General features: G+C 36.5%; 1 protein-coding gene across 3 annotated transcripts in view; it reads left to right on the forward strand.

Annotated features, from left to right (window-relative positions):
* MTA3 (metastasis associated 1 family member 3) overlaps positions 1–22,368 on the forward strand; it is a 116,252-nt gene that overhangs the window by 69,355 nt on the left and 24,529 nt on the right. For all 3 annotated transcript variants that reach the window (XM_015283839.4, XM_040697577.2, XM_015283840.4), the window contains exons 13-17: positions 856–1,007; positions 1,658–1,880; positions 11,089–11,175; positions 15,619–15,765; positions 20,114–20,145. In XM_015283839.4, the coding sequence (XP_015139325.2) occupies positions 856–1,007; positions 1,658–1,880; positions 11,089–11,175; positions 15,619–15,765; positions 20,114–20,145 (641 nt within the window). The remainder of the gene's footprint in view (positions 1–855; positions 1,008–1,657; positions 1,881–11,088; positions 11,176–15,618; positions 15,766–20,113; positions 20,146–22,368) is intronic.

Below are 22,368 nucleotides of genomic sequence, written 5' to 3' on the forward strand. Positions count from 1 at the left end.
TAGTTTTGCGGGTTTTTTTTAGTTCTCTAGCATTTTCTGCGTTTGCGATTGTCCCTTCTTAAAATAGCAGCTTCTGATATAGATCATATAAGAAAAGATATAATAAAATTTCAAACCGGAAAAGACTCAAAAAGCCTGGGTTATAGAAATTCTTTACTTATTGTGATGGCTCTCCGTGTCTTAAACAGCAATTGAACTAAAATGATATTTTTTACGTAAAAGGCCCAGTTACATACATCTGTTGTTTTTCAAGTTATATTTTTAAAGAGTAGTTTTCTGGTGAAAGTTTGATTACAAAAATAAAAGACTAAATTAATGTTTCCAAATGAGACTCAACATGCACGAGGTAAAGATAGGCATGCATCTTAAAAGCTAGCAGATGTGCTTACCCTTTTCTGGAAAGGATCTTGCCTTGTAAGTACTGGCTTCATGTAACTTGGAGGCCACAGAGTGAAAACAGGGATCTTAAACACTTTCTTTAGGTAGCAAGTATCCTAATTAGCCAGTTTTCCATGTTAAGTTGAGAAATCATAGAGAGTGAGAGTAGAGGGATTTATTTGTTTGGGGTTTTTTGTGTTGATTGGTTTTCTTTTGTTTTTGAAGACCCCTGGAAGAAAATCTCTTTTTGCTGATAGAGAGTCCTGGGTTTGAAAGTAAACGCAGAAATACTTTGCTGTTCTCATTTTGGAGTTGACTTTTGAGGTGCTTTTAAATAAGTTGCTATTTTCTCCATATCAAATGGATTAAATATTTTTCTTGATAGTGATTTTGGGGGATGCTATGTAGTACAGCATTTGGATATACTGTTCTGAGTGTTCTGAGTGCAATTTGGTTGTGGTATTCTCTCTTCCTTAGCTTCACAGTCTCACCAGTGGTACTCTTGGGGTCCTCCTAATATGCAATGTAGATTGTGTGCATCTTGTTGGATTTATTGGAAGAAATACGGTGGCCTGAAAATGCCCACACAGACAGATGAAGATAAACTCTCTTCCAGCCAACCTGCAGAGGTAGGATTGTGTAGATGTCTTCCTGAAGTGAAGTGTGACATCTTCACAGCACTATTGTCATTTGAATAATTAATGGCATTTTATATATGTGTTCCATCATGATGTTACAAAACTTCTCTTATTAATCCGTTTCCTGTCTTTCGTGCAGCTAAGCATTGTGCTAATCCTGACTTGTCTTTATTTGACCAAGTCTTAGAAAGGTGGACAGATGTTCACTTCATGCATTTTTGTTGGAGAAATGTTATCTTGTCAAGCGATTGGTATATTAACTATAAAACATTAATTTCATCTAGAATCGTATAATGTATGTCAATTTACAGAAGAGCTCTCCAGTGTGTTGCATAGCTTCATATATATAGCCCCAGTTTTTTTAATAGTGCTTACACATATTAGTTTATTAACCTTGTGAATTTATTCAACTTTTGGATTTTTTAAAACTTAATTATGAGGAAAATATCTTGTGTTCGTTTTCTTCATTTATTTGGTGGAAGAAGGCTGCTTGTTCTTTCAACTTGACATAACAGGATCTAATAACACTAGATAGTTCTTTTGCTAAATGTAATTATTCTGGGTACCACCTGTCACTAGGAGGGAAGATTCAGATTGTGCAATTCTTGTTTGTGTTATTATTTTTTGTTTTATTTCTGTAGGAATCCCATGTTAGAACTCATATGTCCCGGCAGGCCACACAAGGAACTCCAGTTCGTAACACTGGAAGTCCAAAGTCAGCTGTGAAAACACGCCAAGCTTTCTTTCTTCACACAACGTGCTGGACAAAACTTGCCCGTCAGGTCTGCAAAAATACCCTTCGGCTGCGGCAGGCAGCAAGACGTCCCTTTGTTCCTATTAACTGTGCTGCCATTAAGGCAGAATGTAAGATGTTTTTTTAATTCTTAGTTCTGTGTGCTGTGCTTCCCACCCATTTTTGTCTTTTAATTTTATTTTCTTTTTCAATAAACATCTCTTGTCTATATGCTTTTGCTTTTCATTTTTTCATTTGTCTAGCACATCACCAACACATTCATAAAGTCTGGCTGCCTTGAACAGTTTTCAGACTATTTCAAAAATAGAATGTTTTGGAAGGTGCTGGAAGGATCGGGGATGAGGTGGGGGGGCTGGGGAAGGTGGGGGGCATTTCAAGTGAATTAACAGGGGCATGGCCATTGCCTCATTCACTTGCAAAAAAAAATGTCATTTAAAAAATCCTGTGGAGGATCAGTGTTGTGAGAGAAGTCATGCTTCCAACTAGATAATGTGAAAGAATTTTGCATTTATATTGTTGCTTATTCTTTTACTAAGTAGAAAGTGTAGAACTGTACTTATTTTAGTGTTTCTCAGTGGAATTAGCCAACGAATAAGTAGTATTGCTGTGGATATGTTAGAATTTAGATGTGGTGTATAATGCAACAATTTATCCTGTGATCAAGCGGGTGATAGCCAAGTTTACCATAGTTTACCAAGTTTACCATACCAAGCCATTTCACCATAGTTGCATTGTTTTTTGTCCATTCTAGTTTTAAATGTTAGTTTTAAATAAAATACAGTATTATGCCTTTTCTTTTTGTTGTTAAAACAAAGAAATGATTGAGTAATAGTATTACAAATGGTTTTGGGTGTTGTTCATAGCATCAGGATGTTACTCTATGTTCATGTGTTTTGGTTCTGCTTCTAAGTCCAGTGAAGTCACTCACTATTTCAGCAGGCTTTGTATCTGTACTAAGAGTTTTACTGCTCACACTGCTTGGTTCTATTTCAGTCTTCATCAGTACAGTTCTCCAACGAGGCACTTGATATTCCAAAACAAGCCGTGCTGGCACGCTACCGACTGTAGTACAATTGAAGAGACCTATTTAGAATATAAGATTGGTTTTATAACCGTGTTCACTAGATTAGTGCTAAATGTTTTCCCAGGATGCCAATGATATCAGTGTTAATTATAAGAAATAATAAGAGGCTTAAAATCTGGTTTTGAATATTTTTCCCTAATGTGCTTTAACACCAACTGTTTCTCACATGCAAACTCTTTACCTGCTGCCGACTTCCAGAACTTGATGAATATTTCTGCTCATTGTCCTCATTTGTTTACTTGTCCGATTGTACAGCTTTGAAAGAAGAAAGAAAACAGCCAAGTCAAGAACAACTTTCATATTTAAGGAAACTCTGTGCCCATTGTGTCAATAAAAATGGGTTGTACTTTCATGGGACAGTTGTTTTCAAGGCTGGACTGTGCTTATATTTTTAACCCTTAATACAAAACCATTATTCTCTGAGAGGAAATGGATGTACCTTTTAACTTACCCTTTAACTTAATTGGCACTGATTTCTACTAAATCATGGAGGAAAACTATTTTTAGAATTAGGTTCGTAGAGTAGAATCATAGAATTGCTCAGGTTGGAAAAGACCTCAAAGATCACGTCCAACCACAACCTAACCAAACTACCCTAACTCTAACAACCCTCTGTGAAATCATGTCCCTGAGCATCACATCCAAATGGTTTTTAAACACACCTAGGGATGGTAACTCGACCACCTCCCTGGGGAGCCTATTCCAGCATTTAACAACACTTTCTGTAAAGAAGTTTTTCTTGATATCCAACCAAAACTTACCCTGGTGCAACTTAAGACCATTTGCCTTCGTCTTGTCACCTGTCACCAGTGAGAAGAGACCAACCCCACTCTCACTGTAAGCACCTTTCAGATATTGGAAGAGAGCAATAAGGTCTCCACTCAGCCTCCTTTTCCCCAGACTAAACAGCAGCAATTCCTTCAGTCGCACCTCATAGGGCATATTCTCCAAGCCCTTCACAAGCGTTGTTGCCCTTCTTTGGGTCTGCTCCAGCACCTCAGTGTTCTTTCTGTATTGAGGTGCCCAAAACTGAACACAGTACTCAAGGTGAGGCCTCACCAGTGGTGAGCATAGGGGCAAACTTGTTCACTTGAGCTTGAATCTTTTATCTGTAGTCCTATTTCTTCTTACTGAGGATGAACTTTTTGTTCAAGAAGTTGAAGGGGGAAGATTTCATCCAAGCATTAGTTGTCATAGTAGAACAAATGTTATAGTCACTTCTCAAATTTTAAAACAAAGGAGGTAAGAAGCTGAGCTTTTCAACATGGAAGAGTCATTCTTGTATCAGACTAACAATGTTGAGACTGCTTTGTCTTTGTTCCTTAAAGTGAACAAGTGCCTCATCAGATTAACATCAGGAACAATTTTGTTTGTTCCTGTTGCTTCTATCTTTTATTATTCATTTTACATAAAGTAATTGGACCTTACTATTTCATCTTTGTGAATACTGCTGCTTCCGGCTTAGATCTAACATAGATTGGTAGTTAAAAAAATAAATAAAAATTAATCAGTTGTTGATGTTTAAGTGCAACATTCAAGTTAATTTATTATAGTACTGCAAACCAAATGATGTCTCATGAAATGTAGTTAATGTTTATGAGTAAATGCACATATACACATTTTCTGTTATTTGCTATCTTTCTGCAGAATTTTACAGTGTTCTTACCTGCATATGATTTTTGTCATATTCTTACTCCAGTAAAGCCCCTTAAGAAAACTGTTAAATAATTGGCTGTTCTAGTTTCATTCATGTACTTACACTGGTGACCTGTGTTCAGTGCACTGTGTATATTTTAATCTTATATCTAAATAGACTTTTTTTCCTGGATGCCTTGAATCTTTAACTGATAGCTTGATATTAGTAATAATTTTATATGTTGAATACCACTGAGTAGTTACAAGACTGAATGGTTGTGTTAGTGTTTCAATACTTACATTCATGCTTAGAAGATAACCTGGCCAAAATATGTTACAACATGGCATGAGATGGTTAGAATTTGTTTTCCATATTGGTGCACTGAAACTTGAATCTAATTTTTTTTAAGACTCTTTTTTAAGAATTACGTAATTCTCTCTGTGTGTAGAACAAGTGTTGGGAGCTATAACATTTCACAGCTATCTTGTAGTAGGCACCATGCCAACATTATTACTCTCTCAGAAATCGTAAAATCGAAATAAAGGAGGATGGCGAGGCACTCTAACCCCAGCAGCGTATCAAGTTTTATGCCTTTTTAGTCTTAGGCAAATTGTTCAAGTGCTGGGTTGTTGATGAAATTAATTACCTGTTATGAGGAAGGAAGTCTGAACAAGCTAGTCATAAAGTGGATTTCTAGCTTTCATTTTCTAGCTTTTACTAGATTTCTCATAAAGTAAATTGTTTTTTGCATTCTGCTGGAATTTATCTGCTTTTGTCTTGGAGGAGCATGGAAGCTTTTATAGTGCTAAAACGAACAAACAAGTGAAAACCTCACAGGTTTCAGAGCATTATTTGATTCCTGTAATTCTACCCACATCATCTCCTTCAGCCCATTACATCTGCTAGCAGACAACAAGGCCTTATTCTGTGTTCTTCATTCCTTTGTTTAGCTTAAATAATTATATTTTCCTCATTAGTGAACTATGTAGCATGACCCCGGCTCTGATGTCAGCAGGAGGTAATGGAGAAGATACGTTTTCATCTCAGTTTAATCTACGGATGGTCACCAGAAGGTTGAGAGAGCATGGGGTCTCTCGCTAGGAGTACAATCCATCATGGAAATTGCAAACTTTGTTCTGCCTAGAGAAAATAGACTTGCGTTAGTTGTTGACTATAAACTTGTCTGGTAGGTTTTTAGGAATAATTAGAATTGGTGAACTGTTTCAGCAAGGAAACTTCTATGCTCTGAATCAGGCAAAATATCCAACCTTTTTGTTAGTTTACAAGTTTTTAGAAAGTTGAGCAAAATAATTCTGTCAGTGGATTTAATTAAAGGAAACTGTAGTCGGTTTTCTCCTCCACAGTCAGAGATCAGCTGGAGATAGATCCAATCTTACAAGTTGTTGATGCCTGACAGTGAACCATGTATGTGTGAACTTCACTGCCTCAATGTAAATTTTACATTTCCTTGGTTGTTTTTTGTTTGCTTGTTTATTCCTCCTCACATACAGTCTTATCGATACAATTATCTATAATAATCACAGTAATTTATATTTGGGTAGTTACACTGTCTATACATGTGTGATTGACTAAATGTTCTCAGTGGACAGTCCATGATCAAAATATATGCCTTTAAGTCTGCAGATTTAGTAAGACGTTTAGTACATGATGCTGTGTCTTACGATACTGTTTGTTAAAGGCAAGTGAAAATTAGGTAGTGTATGCAAAGATCTTATTACTGATTTGTATTTCTAAGCATACAGTCTGTGTACTGGCAAAACACTATCCATTCTTAAGCGAATAACATTTACCAGTATTGAGTCAGAAATCATTTTGTTAGCTTCTTGATTTTCATAGCTGCAGAAGATCTTTTGGCTGTATGTAGGATGAAAACATTTGCTCTACAATAATCTTTGAGTTCTTTTGGCCAGCAAAATAATCAAAAGAATGTGCAGACTTTTTTTTTTCCAACGTTACTAAGAGGAGAAAAATTCAGAGAATATCTTCAGTAAATGTGTTGGATATTTGTTAGGGTTTTGGCAGAAATGGAATGGCAGAAATAACTCACAAGTGAGAATCTCTAAGCTTAAGAGGTCTACAAATCTAGTAAGTACAAAAAAAAAATTTAAAGCCCTTTCAAATTTAAATAGACAAGCTCCATTCTCTGTCATCATCTCCTTAGAATGCCTGATTTCCTTGATATTCACAACACTCATCCCTTTTCTAGGTTGAGAAATTCGACTGTTTAAAACCTCATAGAGAATCCATTTCACAGTGTGGTTTGTAATGTTGTTCCCTGTAGCTTTTCTAATTGTACTGTATCTTTTTAAGGGTTGTGGTGTCCCACATTCCACACACTTCAAGATAAGAGTTTCCCATAATTTTAGAGACTATTTTATGTTTTCTGTTTTGCTCACTGTTTTGCTCCTGGTTTCAACTGGGACAGAGCTGATTTTCCCTTTGTAATATCTGGTATTATGTTGTGTTTTGGTTTTAGAGGAAAAACAATGCTGATAACACAATGATATTTTAGTCGTTGCTGAGCAACTCTATACAGAGCCAGGGATGTTTCAGTTTCTCAGCTTCTTGTACTGCCCTGCCAGCCAGGGGACCAAGGGGCACAAGGAGCTGGGAGGGGGCAGAACCAGGACAGCTGACCTGAGCTGACCAAGGAGATATTCCGTACCATATAGCATCATGTGGAAAAAACTTGAGAAATGGTGGGGAGTTGTCTGGGGGGCAGCTGCTGCTCAGGGACTGGCTGGGCATTGGTCAGCAGGTGGTGAGCAATTGCTTGTGCATCACTTCTTTTTTTGGGCATGTGTTTGTGTGTGTGTGTGTGTGTGTGTGTGTTTGTGTGTGTGTATATATAATTACTATTATATGTTTTCCTCTTTCTTTTCTCTCTTAGCAAATAGTTTTTTATCTCAATCCACAAGTTCTACTTTGTTGGTTTTTGTGTTTGTGTTGTTTTTTGTGTGTGCCTTTTTCTTTCAGTTCTTTCCCCCATCCCACTGGGGGTTGAAGGAGGTAGCGAACAACCTTGTGGTGCTGAGCTGCCTGCTTGGTTAACCTAAAACACTCACTCTTCTTTTCATAGTAATTTTTAGTACTGTAACAATTTCACCATCGTTTCACCAAGCGACCACTTTCAAGTATTGCCCAGCTATTTATAGAAGGAGTTTGCACTGACGCTGAGAATGCTATTCTGCATGATGGCTGTTCAGAGCCCATTGTTTTATCTGTATATTACAGTCATTTTACTCTATAAGAATTACTTGACATTGAGTGCTTGATCTAACTGATATCTTTGACAATCAGTTTTAGTTTTGATTATGCTCAGTCATTTATTTCTTGGTTACTTTAACTCCATAATCACATCTTCTCCTACCAATTCTACCAGTTTAAATGTTGAACAGTGCAGATTCTTTTGGGATTGCATAGACCATTACTTTTAATTGGACTCTCATCCTTGACAGAACTTCCTCTTTTACATCATAGCCACTGAAAAGTAACAAAGGTGTCTTTTGTGACACATTTTGTCAAAAGCTGTTTGAAATTCCAAGTTGGATGCCAGATCAGATGTGTGTGAGTGTATCAAGATCCTTCAGAGGATCCTGGCAGACCCCTGATACTTGCAGTCGCTGTTTTACAGAACATGTGTGTAGGAAGGGGCCTATGAATGTCTGATCCTACCACCTGCATAAATCTCAGGACCTTTTGTCAGTCTCTGAGGATGGAGATGCTACAGCCTCTCTGGGATAGTTGCAGGTGTCAAGTCTTCCCTTGGCCTTCCTATCTCAACGCTGGCCAGACCCAGTACCCTCAGCCTCACTTTTTGTCCTGTACTGGAGACCCACCACCCTGGTGACTTTCCGGTAGCTGGATCTGCTCCAGTATATATCCATCTCTCTTTTGCTGTGGTGATTTGAGAACTCAACAGTGATTTCACAACAGCCAAGAAGAGGGGGAGGGTTAGCTCCCTTTCCCTGCTGGCTGCACCCATGCTGGTAAGGCCCAGCATGCAGTTGTCCTTGTTGCAAGGGCACGCTGCTGAAAAATGTGAATGCAATGGAAGTGTTTTCCATTTTCAAGGTCCTTGTTGGCTCTTGGTATGTATGCCTCTATTAATAGCTGAGCCCTTTTGCCAGTCTACGGAACTACTTACTGAAGAATGTTATCACATTCATCATGTTTTTGTTCTCTTGAATTGAGAGAAGTTTAAATAATAACTGAACACCAATACTGTATGTGCTCAGCAGTTTCTGTCTGGATGAATCTCACCTGGTCCCACAAACTTGTTTTTATTCATTAATTTGTTTTGAAGTCATTTCCTATAAAATTTCCATAAAAGGGTTTTCTCTTAAGTTTCTCAACAGTGAACACCGATACAAAGAATTAGTCTTTTTTTCTGACAGGTCTTTAACTGTCTTGTATATTTGCATCACACACGATCTTCTCATATTGCTACAGGTTCTAGCGCACTTCTTGGTTTTGATATATCTGAAAAATGCACACAATCAGATACAATACTTCATTTTTAAGAATTGTTCTTTATTTTTTCTGCAATGCCTTTTTTTAATTTCTCATTGCTTCCATTATTTCACTGATATTATTACAACTTCTGGTGTCTACGTGAATAGTCATGTTTGATGTTAGGTCTTTTTTGTTGTTATTTTTCATGAGTAGTACATAAAGATCATGAACTTTATTGCCTTTTACGATGGAAGTACCATACTGTGGGTTAAAGTCTGCCATTGTTAAACATGTTTCATTGACAGCAGTGCTTTGGAATAACCACCAGGCACCTTTGGGGAAAATGCTTTGCCTCAACTGTGGAAATTGCGCTCTTTCTACAGTCTGTATTCTCAGTCAGCATACTAGCATCTTACTATGATTCAATGTCTTTTTTTTCTTTCTTTTTTTTTTCAGTAAAAACATGTAGATGGAAAAACTTCTTGCTAATTTCTTTGCAGTCAATGCTTTATTCCCAAACTATAAAATATTCACTGCATAGCCTGTGCATATTTTACTAAGAGAGTCAGTGGAGATGCTTCTTTCTACTGGCACTTAAAATAGTTCAAGTGTTATGGAATGTTAAAAATATTCCAGGCACTAGCTCCAGTGCATTTCCTTCACTGAGCACAGCATATGTTGTTACTTACATTAAGAAAAAATAAGATTAAAACAAGCTGAGCATTGTCTGCTGGATTTAAAACACCTGTGAACAGACTCACGTACTTGTTTCAGTCATTGCTGTGGTTACATCGCATTTTTTTCACAGATCCAGATAGAGTATATATAGATGGTAAATGTTATGTTTTTCCTCAAAGATGCATTGTTCTGTATAGTGTCTTACCCATTTCATGTAGGTGTAATCACTGTATGTAATATACTCATTCCCCTGTGCAGGATTGAAACACATAGGAATATTTTAGTAACATGAACTGTGGATGCAAAGTACAATTATAATTACTATAATCTATTTTTAATATCCAGTCCTTGTAAAGCTTGTTAGAAAATGCAGATTTGTGTGCGCGTGATACACATACAAAGAAACGTGTATGTGGGTGTGTGTATATACGAGAAGAAATTCTATGTGAGACAATTCTAAATCTACAGAATCAAAATGTGAATGCGATTTTGTATGATATCTGAGTTTTGGGAGTACTCTCTATGGGGATTATTTATATGATCTTGTAAAACAGATGACCCATTCTTTCCAAGGAGTTTAAAAAGAAAGCTTATTCCAGTAATCTTGAAACTGCTTAATGAAACTTGGTGTCCTGTGGATTTTTGCCTTGGGTTGATAGATTCTAATCCCTAAGTCTGAACCTCTTCTTAGTAACACTTCTGTGTTTGGGGCATGTGGAAGGTCTATGTTTGGGTATTCTCAGTGCCTTTACAGGTGTGAGATTGTAGTCTTAGCATCAAATTTAGGTAGTTACTGAACTGCTTATTTTCATTTTGTTTGCAGGAATTTGCAGTCTTTGAGACCTTTGAGCTCTGGCATGCATACTTGGCTATGAATTGGCCAGTTTGCTCAGATGTTATAGTAAAAGATTTTTTCTATTTGTGTTTTCTTTTTTGTTTGTTTAAGATTCATCTTTCCATGATAGTCACAGTGGGATTATCTGAATCACCATAACATGGGAGTAAGACGTGGCAGAATTCAGACTTCAGAATTATAGGCCTTGAAGTTCTGTATTACCGCAATTAGAGCCTTGTGAGATTGTGGAAAATAATAAAGTGAAAAAGTCAATGTAAATTCTTGTTAATAGCCAGAGCTGTCCTTATTTTAGCATTTTCTTCATTTGTGTTTCATTTGTCTAGTTGACTGTACCCAAAGTGACTTTGTAGGCAAAATGGAATTTCTGTTAGATCTTGGATTAAATTTTCAAATAATTTAAAAATCATTTACATGAGTGAAAACATAACCTACCTTTAAATATCTATCACTGCTAGCACTGAAGTGGGGAAAAAAAAGTCAAACAAGAAATTTTTGGTAAAGGTCTAAATCAGAAACTGGCTGGTGTGTCCTAATTATATTTGTAATGGTGAAATATTTAAACTGAGTTTTATTCTTTAAAATTCTCAGATGCAGATCGGCATTATGAAATTGCTGGAAATCCTCTGAAGATCAAAAGCACCAGAAAACCACTGTCATGTATCATTGGGTATTTAGGTGGGTATCTTCCTCCAGTGTAAAATAAATGAAATGACAATTTTGTATTTACTGATACTTGGAATTCTGTATGCGTAAAATGAGAGATTTTTGCTTTTAGTAACAGGAAAACTATGAAGTGAATAAATTAATAAATATTCTGGTCTGCTACTGTATTCAGCTGGAATATTGTGTGATTGATCATGGAAAATGTAGGCAGAAGGCCTTCTGATACTGGTTTAAAATGGCAGAGTGACACCTGGTGCAATTTACAGTGGGAAAAACAGGCTGGTGGTTTGAAAACATTAGCACTTTCTCATTCACTGATGGCGCACACTTCAGCCAACCTAAAACACTGATCTTCTCTTAATTTGATGACGTAAACTGTATTGAGATTATAGCCAAGAGGATGAGATGCTCACATAAGATAGTGAGGAGAGGAGGAATTCCAGTCATTGTAATTTGTTACTAAAGAAAAAAAAAGTCCTCTTTTTAAGGAACTGACAGTTAAATATTTACATTATCATCTAAGAGATGAAATACCAGAGAGACTTTTAATTTATCCTGAAATAAATACAGAAATCAATCCATTGACCAGAAGTATGGAGTAATTTTGCAAAGTATTATCACTGTTCTACGGAAGTAGAACTTATTTTAGATGTTTCTGCTCAATATTTAAACCAACGGGAGGCTGCTTGTACAACAAAGTAAACAATAATGGTCTTGTGACTTATTGAAACAGAAATCAGATATAAATGTGGTTATGACTGTTCTTCCAGAACACCAAGTTTAACAAAATCCAAGCTTCAAAAAACAGGATAGTGAAGAATTAATATCCACTGTCACAGAATTTTGATTCTTCCTCCTCTGGAGTTTAAGGAAAAAGACAGTGCTAACTTCCAGCATGCATCCCAGCCATGCGTTCTATGTTACTTATGTACAGAAGGGAGCAGAGAAGGGATACTTCCACTTACTGCGAGGACCTGTGGTTGAGGAAGGGGATGGCTCATCTGGCTGACCCTATCTGTGCAGCCAGAAGAAGAAAGAACAGCATGAGTATTTTAGGAAATGCTGTATGTTTTTAATGTCGCTTTGTCTAGCCTGAAAGGGATCATCTTAGTACCTCTGGGAGCACAGGTCTATATGTTTAATGGGAGTAAATAGATGGATGATGCTAAATAGCATTATGTGCACTTAGGTGTGGGTTTTGTGAAGACAGCTAACAATGCTAAAATACACAAGGTATCTGTGGAGTCCACTTAGCTTCTGAATGTATGAGCAGTGAAATATCTCAATACAACAGAAGGCAAATAATGCCTCTGGTAGGGATATGAAGTATACCCAACGTAGTTCTGGGCATACATCTAAGCTAGCTGTGTAAGGATGGCTTGAAAATGGCATTTTTTGGGTGGGGAGAGAAGTCTGGGAAGTAATAGCATGTTCCAGGGAATAAGTAGTGCTTTCATTATTTATTTTAAAATTTAGTGTTTAATGTCATGTGATAACTTACACAGGAGGTAGTTGTTTTCCTTTTAAAACCCCTTCCAGGCCATACCCACAAGCATTTATTGAAGTGTTGTTAACTGTGTCTCACAGACTCAACTCTTTCGAGCCCTACTGGTGAGGCAGAAAGGATATCAATGCTCTGCACATTCAGGTCATTGTCTTCCTTTGTGTCTTCTGCTGAGTATCTTCTGCTTCAGGGCCACCAGTTCCCCAGGTGAGATAGGTTAAGTATTAAAAGTAAGCCCTGTCCTCTAGAGAGCTGGGGTTAATCCCCTGTAATCTCTTCAGTCTCCAATGTACTTACGAAACAAACCCTCTTAAGGTGAGTCCCTGGATAATTAAATGCCCTATGTTTCCTCTTAGTTACAAGGAAACCAGTCTAGAATTTCCAGCAGAGTTGAGTGCTTAGAAGAGATGAGAGAGACCCAACTGCTTAAGCACCTGTGGAATTCAGGCTGCTTAGTTAGTTAAGTGATTCAGCTGGAGACTTCAAAATTTCTTAGCTTGCTTTGTACATGTATATAGTACCTCAGTGCCTTTAGTGGATATGGGAGTTTTTAGAGTTTTTATTGCTACTACTTGAGGCTGCAAGCAAGTTTCATAACAAAGGTTCCTAATATGTAATTGAAGTATTGTTTCTCTTCTCATTTCACTTTTATTTTAATTTCAGAAGTGATCATAGAATCTGAATCTGGCCAGTTGGTTATTTGTTCCATAGCTATTGGGATGATTTGGATTATTTGCATGTTATATTTAGTTCTCAAAGTTAACAGAAGCTGCAAGTGGATAGGAGATTTTCAATGAAGAAAAGTACGAGGCTGTAGAATAAGGGTAATAGCAGTGGGAATAAAAAGATCCCTAAAAGTGCAAATATTTGAAGCAAGTCTATAGGTAGAGCATCAGAGTAGATGGTGTAAGGACTCAAGCTGTTGAGAAATGTTTCTGACTGGTTAATAAAATTTCTTTGTAAAACTTGGTCCTGCTACTTTACTCATCTGCAGAAAGAGAAAAGACAGTCTTAGTGGCAAACTGATGATTAATAACCTCCAAACTGGTGAAACGTCAAAGGAAGGAAATGCATCCTTTCTCAGCTGTTAGCACTTCCTGGAAATACAGAATTATATCTCCTTTATACTGTAGACAGAAGGAGTTTGAGTTCTAGTCTGTTGATTCAGTTCCGGGAATTATTTTGTTTGCTGCTGGAGCTCTTTTGCAAATAGATAATATTTTGGTGGTATTAGCCCTGTATGTTAATCATTTCCTTCTGAAAATTGAAAGAGATTGCCAAATGAGCATTTTAGAATCAAAGCTCTTCAGTAAACAGTGAGAACATCAGAGATCAAACTAGCCTTTACATGTGCAGCCTTACAGGACTGTCTTGCAGTTACCAGCACCCTGGTTTTAATGTCATTCTAGCAACTAAAAATGTGTTATCCTGCTCCACTCTTTTTAATCTGAATCTCTTGAAGCACCTTGGATAAGAGCGTTCATACTTTTAAGAGTAAGATTACATGCTGTGACCAAATCATTGGACAGTTAACCGGAGTCTTCCAATGCAAAGTTTGTTGGTGCTGTCCTTTCTCACTCTGAATCCTGGCTGACTCCCTCTGGCCGTCATACTCCTTTCTATAGATAAAACTGTTTGGCTCTCCCACCTCCATTTTTCTGCCTATTAAAGGTTATTGTGGCTGCCTCAGACCTTTTGCTGAGCTCCCCAACTCCTGGTGCGGGTAGGTGTGAAGGCAATGAGAATGGGTATGTGATGCACCTTGATATTGGGCTATAGTACTTGTGGAAGAGAAAAAATGCACTATCGGAGTGGACTTTGACTCCTGTACCATGGTTTCTCCTGCATAATTACTATGAGTAGCAGAGACTGGGGGCCCTCCTCCTTGGACATCATGCCTCCTTTTAGATGTTGCATATTCTAAGCTCATGTACTTTATTTTATAAACAGCAACAAAAAAAATAAAGCAAAAGGGAGCACTCTTCAGGTGCAAACCTCGGTTACAGAAGTACTTCATTTTTATTATTTCCTTCTTTTCTCCTCTCTGTAGATAGCTGCCTCCTGATCTGCTGGCCAGACTCCCCTGCCCATAGGGTCTTGCACAGAGGGCATCTCTGACTGGCGGGGGACTCGGGTGGCAGGCCTCAGCTGGGCCACAGGCCTCGGGCAGCCCTTGTGGCACTGGGTTGCTACCCAGTGCCTTTGCCAGATTCATCTGGCAGGTTACTGTGAGATTTCCATACAACTGCACCAGCTTTTTGCCAAACACAGCAGCTACCTGCTCTGAATCCCACTGGGCAGATGAGTTTCACTGCCTTCTTTTCTTCTTCCATCTCTGAAATAATCCTCCTGCATGAATTCTTTCAGATGCTCTCGAATATTTGAATCCATAATAATGGTTCTGTACTGAAGTCTGGCAGTGCCTAGGTAATGATGTTGCAGTTTTGGGGTAGTGCTGTAGCTCTCTCCCTGATTCTTTGCATCTAGCAACCTGTATTTCAGACGATCTCTTAAAGCGTGCTCTTTTGACGGAAAATTTTGGTTAAGTTAAGACACTGAGGGGACTTCACTGTTGTAAAATGCTTTTGTTTCCTTGATTAACAATTTGTGGGTCTGTAGCTTCAATAAAAAACCCAAAAGGATGAAAATGAAAACACAGAACTGTTTCAGTTTGTTCTCTATTATCTCTTCATCTGTGAATACCTTACACCATTGCAGCATACTCAGGCAATCTAAAATTAAATTGATTCTTCCTTATCTGGAAGAACAATAGGTATGAAGGTGTTCAAATTGTTATTCAAGGTCCTATAAGCACATTCATGCTGAAGAAACCCACTACTGTTTTACTAGAAATTAAAGTGTAGATTTAGTAAACCAAGTAGACTGAAAGCTTTTTAAATAAAGTCTGATTCTCTGTCTCTCTGTCTCTCTCTCCCTTTTGTCTTAAACAGAGATTCACCCTGCCATGAAACCCAATGTAATCAGATCAACACCAAGCCTTCAAAGTCCAAGTACGAAACGACTGCTTGCGCCCTCCAACCACTCTTCACTTAGTATTTTGGGAAAAAGGAACTACAGCCATCATAATGGTCTTGATGGTAAGTGAAGGAATATAAAAGATACATTCTATTAAATTTCTGAATTGCACAAATTTCTGTGGATCTGAAACAGCAAAATTTTATGACTTTTCTGTAGTGTGTATGTTTTTAAAAAATGATGTTAAATAAGAAGGCACAGTCATAGAAATTTAAGGTGTAGACAGCATATTTTCAGCGCTGACTCTTAATGCAATTAGTGGTGATGCATATTCACTGAACATGAGTATTCATTAATACCATTAATGCCGTGTCTTAGAAAACCTATTTGTACCATCTTTCTTATTAATCTTTCACCTCTACATAAAAGCATAAGAAAGGAATAAAGCGAATTTAGTGAAAGGAAAAAGATGCTGTAAATGCTTTGCCTTATTGTGTTTTTATTTGAAGAAATATTTTGCAGAGATATGCATTGCATTTCTTGAATTCTTCTTGTGAGATGTAACTTCTGTAAGCAATTAGACTATTTGCTGTGTGGTGTTGCAAGTGGAAAATCTGATAGAAGTTAGGCTCTGAAATAGGCTGTTGAGACATGATTAGCACAAAAGAGGTGACTTTCTGTTTTCATGTTTCACAGGTCAAGGTAGAAGTGAGAAAGATTGAAAGATTCTTTTTAGACAAGATAATAGAAATGCTATTCCAAATACAGGAGGGAAAGCTCAATCCATTTTTTTACCAGAACAATCATGCTTTTCTGTCACTGTGAATGTCATTTGTATCTTGCAGTGAAAACACCTACTGTACATTTAACAATACCTAGAAATCACTACATTTTTTGACAAAAAGTGGTTATTTACTATATATGTATGACAGGATCACTTGGACTTCTGCTCACTGTGCAAACAACCATCACATGGTAGGCAAATAACATGCATGGTAACACAAGCTATTCAGTGGACTAAGATGACAACTGTGTGATAAAACAATGATACCATTAATAAGCATAGCTATAAATGCAGTACATTTCACACAGTAGAATTTTCACTGTGGACATTCATTGTGAAGTACTGTAGTGCTGATCTGGTAGTTTCTGCATGTGATTATGAACAAAAGCTGCTTTTTCTCCTCTCCTCTAATGCTGGCCATTAGACTGGACTGTCTTTGTAATCTTTGAGCGAAGAATGAATTTCACCAGGGAATAAAGATGTTGCTACATTTCACAGCAGAGAAAGCTATAGCAATAAATTCAAGGTGAACATTATGATGATATCCCTTTAAAGATATGAGCTTCATAACATTTTTCTATTTATTTTGAATGTTCTCTTCAACGTAAAGTATTTATCAAACTTGTTATTTGCCACATTGATTAGTTTTTGATTAAGCAAGCAGAGAATCTGAAGTCTTTCCTGCTCAAAATTTTCTTGAAACAGAAAAAAAATTAAACGTGTTTCCTTGGAATTTATTTCATATAACCTTGTGTGAAGTTATGTTAGGAAGAAGGTATTTTCACTGTTGGATTGAATTTCTCAGCAGAGAGAGATGTCTTTTCACTATGGCGTCTGCTTTTTTTTGTTATCACAGTACTATTTTTGGTAAAGATGGAGAAGTCCTACCGAGGTTGCAGGTTACAACCATGGAATGCATATTGAAAAGCATCAGATACTCCATTCATTTTTAAAATAAAACCTTTTTTTTTTTTCTTGCATATATTTCACATTAATAAACTATATGCCTACCTAAATTGTTTTAAACTTCATTTTATATACCAGTCATTTCTAACTGAAAGAGAAGAAATGAGATGCGATAAGCTATTGTGTGAATCTACTGTAACCATTTCTCACGTGCTGAAACAAAACATGCAGTTAATATTGAATTGTGTACCTGTTTTTCTGAAAAGTGAGAAACAAATGCTATTTATTGTTTTACAGCCAGATTTCTTTTTCTCTGAAATTTACTGTGGAAATGTGTGGTCTAGTTTTGATCCTTGCTATAACTAGTAAAAGTTCTGAAATACTTGGCTACATATCATACTTCAGTAAAAAACTGATGTGCACTGAAACTGATGGAGATGTGAGCACAGGAAGTAGATCTCTCTGGTGATATGTGTATTTCTGTAATGTTACTGCCATTTGTTGGGCAAGCAGAGCACTATGAAAGAGTCATTTACAACTCTGTTATTTCCCAACTTATAAGTGACTCAGAGCTTTTATTTATACGAAGATATGAAATGCTTTATTTGTACGTCTTCTTTACTTACATTCGATTCTTTAAAATAGATTGACTTTAAAATAGATTACATTCGTGCCTTGATGCCTCACTTTGAGCATTCTGTACATTGCTTCCATCTTGTTGTACTAAGGAAAACCTGAAACTGGCAGTTGAATAGAATGGGCAAGCTAAGTGGGATCACAGCGGGAGCTGAGGGTATTCCATGGTAAATTGCCCCCTGAGCTGCCCCCAGTTTCTGCTGCTGAATAAGGATTTATTATACATGTAGGTAATGTGTAGGCATTATTTTACAGTATGCAATCTTTTATAATTAGCAGAATAAAACAGCTCTTAAAACAGTAAACAATTAGAACAACTTCCTAATCAAATTAGCTTACAAAACAGCGCAGGTGGTCATTCCAGGAATTAGGTTCTGGTTACTTTCCACTGGTAGTATTTTAAAGAATTAAAGGTGCAGAAAGACTATTCTGTCTCTTGGTTAACAGGGTTAGGAGCATAATTACCTCACAAATTACATGTACTGGATTTGAGACCTGGAGTTTGTAATTCTGTGTATGATTATTGTCAAGTGGATTGATTATTTATCAAAAGCTACAATTGCAGAGTACAAGTTCTTTTTTATTGCGTAACGTAATATGGAAGGCACCTTCATGAACTGCTTAAGCAGTTTAACTGGGAAGTTCCTGCATCTGGGGAAAGATACTTTTTGATGCATTTGTGTGTTTCTGTGCTCTTTTGCTTTTCTTGTCTGTACATTCTTTCTCTAGTGTTTCAGATTTTGATCTTGGAAGATGAAGAGTCATCCTTAAATAAATTCAAACTCAGTCTTAGTTTAAGATTATATGCCATAACAAGGCAATGATAAAGCTTATTTATAGGGGAAGGTTTATATAAGGGCAACTCTCACCTGCCAGTAGAATCATGACTAAGCATGATTTTATAGGATTAGGCATATAAATCTATGCCAAAAGGATAGTACCTCTGAAAAAGAGTGAAGATATTCTTATTTCTGGAGTATCTCAATATAGAAAGTGTGTGCTTTAGTTAGTTCATTTTGATTAGTTTGTGGATGAGTGGAGGTGCTCTGCATCTCCACCACAACTTCTTTGGATTTCAAGAGAGAAGAAACCACATTCTTTTTGTTTAACCTGATTTTCAGCTCTTCAGGAAATGCAGTAATGCTCTTTTAGGTTGTGGTATTGTTGTTGTTTTTGTTTTAGTTTTGGTTTGGTTTCTGGGAAGTCTGGCTTGTGAAAATAATGAGTCCTTTCTCAAGAGTTATATCCTTCCACAAATGCAGTCTCTGGGTTTTCTCAGGAACATTCCTGAAGTGTTATTTGACTGGAATGTCAAAACACTAAATAAACTTGTAATAACAAAAATAACTTCACTGTAAAGATATGAATTGTGCAGATGATAGGTTTCTTCACTCTACTAGAAAGAACACAATTGTAATATAACATCTCTAGTATTATAATGCCACAAAGGACAAGTCTTCTGTCCCTGGTGAGAAAAGTAAAATCAACAAAGGCAATATACTGTAAGTTAAGTAGCAGCATGAAGTCTGTGTTGGCTATTGGCCTGGTGATTTCTCATGCTTTCTCATGATTTCTCAGCAATATTATGTAAATATGTTTGACTGTCTGACTTGTAATTTATCATACATGAAATAGTAATTAAAATTTCTGAATGTTGTAATTCTCAGTCTCCTTTTGCCATTTAAAATAAGAATCCATGAAAATTCTCGTATGAAGGACAAGGTAGTTTCATAGAGCTTTTCAAAAGGGGAATAGTTATGGAATTATTTTGATACTGTTTGTATTTTTTTCTGCAATGCTAATTATCCATGCAAAATGATGCCACAGTTTAAAAGCAACATGAAAAAATTTTTGAGATGAGAAATATGAATTAGTTCTATTTTTTCATTTTTTTCATTTTTTTGCAGAAGGGGACAATTAAGAATAGAGAATAATGAGTGCATGTAACAGTGTACTTTTATCTGCTATATATTTTCAATGATGATTCTCATGCTTGTTTCATGAGACATCTTCCCGGTCCCTGCATTTCTGATGTGCTCCTTGTTGTAGCTATGCAGAAACATATTTCAGGGTAAATGTAAGAAAATAAGGTTTTTATGAGTAAAGACAATACTCTAATGCACTGTGGTTCTTCTGTTTTCCAGAATCATCCAGCCACTCTACAAGAACAATAATGGTAAGCATAAAGGAAAATTTAGGTATAGATCAATCTGTAGAAACTATTTGTCCTTTGAATACAAATTAGGTATGGTAGAATTATAAGTCAGTTTGTTAGCATGTTTTCATATGATGTCCAGTATCACTGTTGAGTTTACATGAGTCATTTCATGGGAAATCTTGGGGAAAATGTGAGGGTGGGTAGTTTAAGAAATCACAGTTTAGATATATGAGTATCCAATTACAATTCTGGTATTGTGTGTTGAAGAGATTTTTTCATTATGTCAAATTAAAGTCAATTAAATCTCGTACACTGTATGTGTATATCATGTCAGAGAACATTTAAAGTTGAAAAGATGTTGAGTAATGTCTTGTATCACGTTCCTGTGAGGTTGGTTTCTGACTTTATCTTATGTTTGATAGTTTGTGTTCCAGGAACAGGGAAACACTTAAACTGACTGATAAACTTCTAAAAAGTTAGATTAAAAAGTTTTGTGCATAAAAATGTCATTGATTTAGTGTCTGTCTTGGGTTTTTTATAGAGTGAGATGTTTTATCAGTCTCTTTCTCTTTCAGCCTCCTAATAAAAGTTAGATAAGGACTGAACAAAAATTAAAGGAGAGGTCTGACTAGGAACATGCCTATCTAGCAGGGATTTGGGGTGAGGGCTACCCACTTTGGGGAAAGACTGATTTTTTTGAGGCAGACTTGGAAATGTTAAAACAATCTGAAAAAAAACATGTCACTAGAGCCCTTGTTGTCACACCTACAGTTTTCAGTGTTCATTTAAATTAATTACCTCTTAGGCATGTGCAGCATTTGTGGGACATGTGAATTCCCACATGGAAACTTGATTCAACACAGAGGAAAAGGTAAATGTAATTCATTGCCTTTATCATCAATAACCATTAATAGTCTAATGCTAGTGGAAATAAATTGGCTAAGACTGCAGACCACAGAAATTCAAAGCAGTGGAGACATCTGAAAAGCGACATTTCATTTTCCTCCTAGGTGTGATATAATCCTTGCTGTGATTAATTGGAGTAAACTTGTTTCCACATAAGAAGTTTAATCAGTGGAATTTCTCTGCTATAACATGTTGAAAGGGATTGAAAAATTTTCAGTATTTTTCAAATTTGGCAGTGATGTCAGAAAAAGCTAAAGGTTAATGCTGAGGCTGTTGAAAAAAACATTCTTCTTTTCCTTGTATTTTTTTCCCTGTTAATTTTCCTCCAAAGATAACACATATTTTGACAGTCTGTCTTTTCAATGTATCAAAACAGCTGTAAGAACTTAACCGAAGAAATGTTCTTTTCCTATACAAGCGTATCCTTACGCAAGAAATGGCCAAACATTTGAAGCAGTAAGAGAGAGGTTTTTAAATAACTTGAGTTCTCAGAGTTCTTGCATTCTGAGCCTCCCCAGACCTCTTTGCTGAAAGCACAGACCTCTCAGACTAATGCTGTGCAATCAAAGCAATATGCTGTAATTGTCCATTGCACTTAAATAAATAGAAGTGCAATTAAAAATAAGTACGCTAATTTTCCAGTGTCAAAAGGCTATGACAGTGCCCACTCTTCTCCTTTAATAAAATAACTGAATGTGCAGTGGAAAATTTCTTACCACTCAGTGGGGAGATTATATCACTAAAGCCAGAAAATATATTATTCAGCACATTAGAAGTGGTATGAGAGTGTCTATTCAACGCAGAGGTAGTAAAGCAATACTGTTGATGTCCATTTTTGAACGACTACTGCAATAAATAAATTACTTTGAGATGAAGTACACTTGTTCTGACTGATTGTAGTTAATTTTCTAACAGATACAGAATTAAGCATAATATTTAATCAAACAGTGAGAGAAAAATAGCATGAGTCTGTTATTAATAGCATTAAATCTGATCTTTTCTCTGAAGTTTCAGATTTGTGTTTAAATCAAAGCCAATGTGGAATAGAGTGTACTTTGCTATGGAAAAGAACACACAGCTTTTCTGAGAACACTACATATATCTTTATTTTTTTAAAGCTCAAGAATTCTTCATTCAAATATGATCATTGTCCCCTATTGTTTGTTTCAGATTCCTGTTCATAAAAATAAAAAACCTGGAAAACTGCTTAGGGGTGCGTTTGTGTGTGAGGGGAACGAGGGTCTTCTCCATTTTAAGTATAAAACAGATTTCTTATTCTATGAATAGATGACTGGGATTGTCTTTCATTGCTAATTTGACTGATCTACATACATA

The sequence above is a fragment of the Gallus gallus genome, chromosome 3, assembly GCF_016699485.2.
Source record: "Gallus gallus isolate bGalGal1 chromosome 3, bGalGal1.mat.broiler.GRCg7b, whole genome shotgun sequence".
Classification (NCBI taxonomy): domain Eukaryota; kingdom Metazoa; phylum Chordata; class Aves; order Galliformes; family Phasianidae; genus Gallus; species Gallus gallus.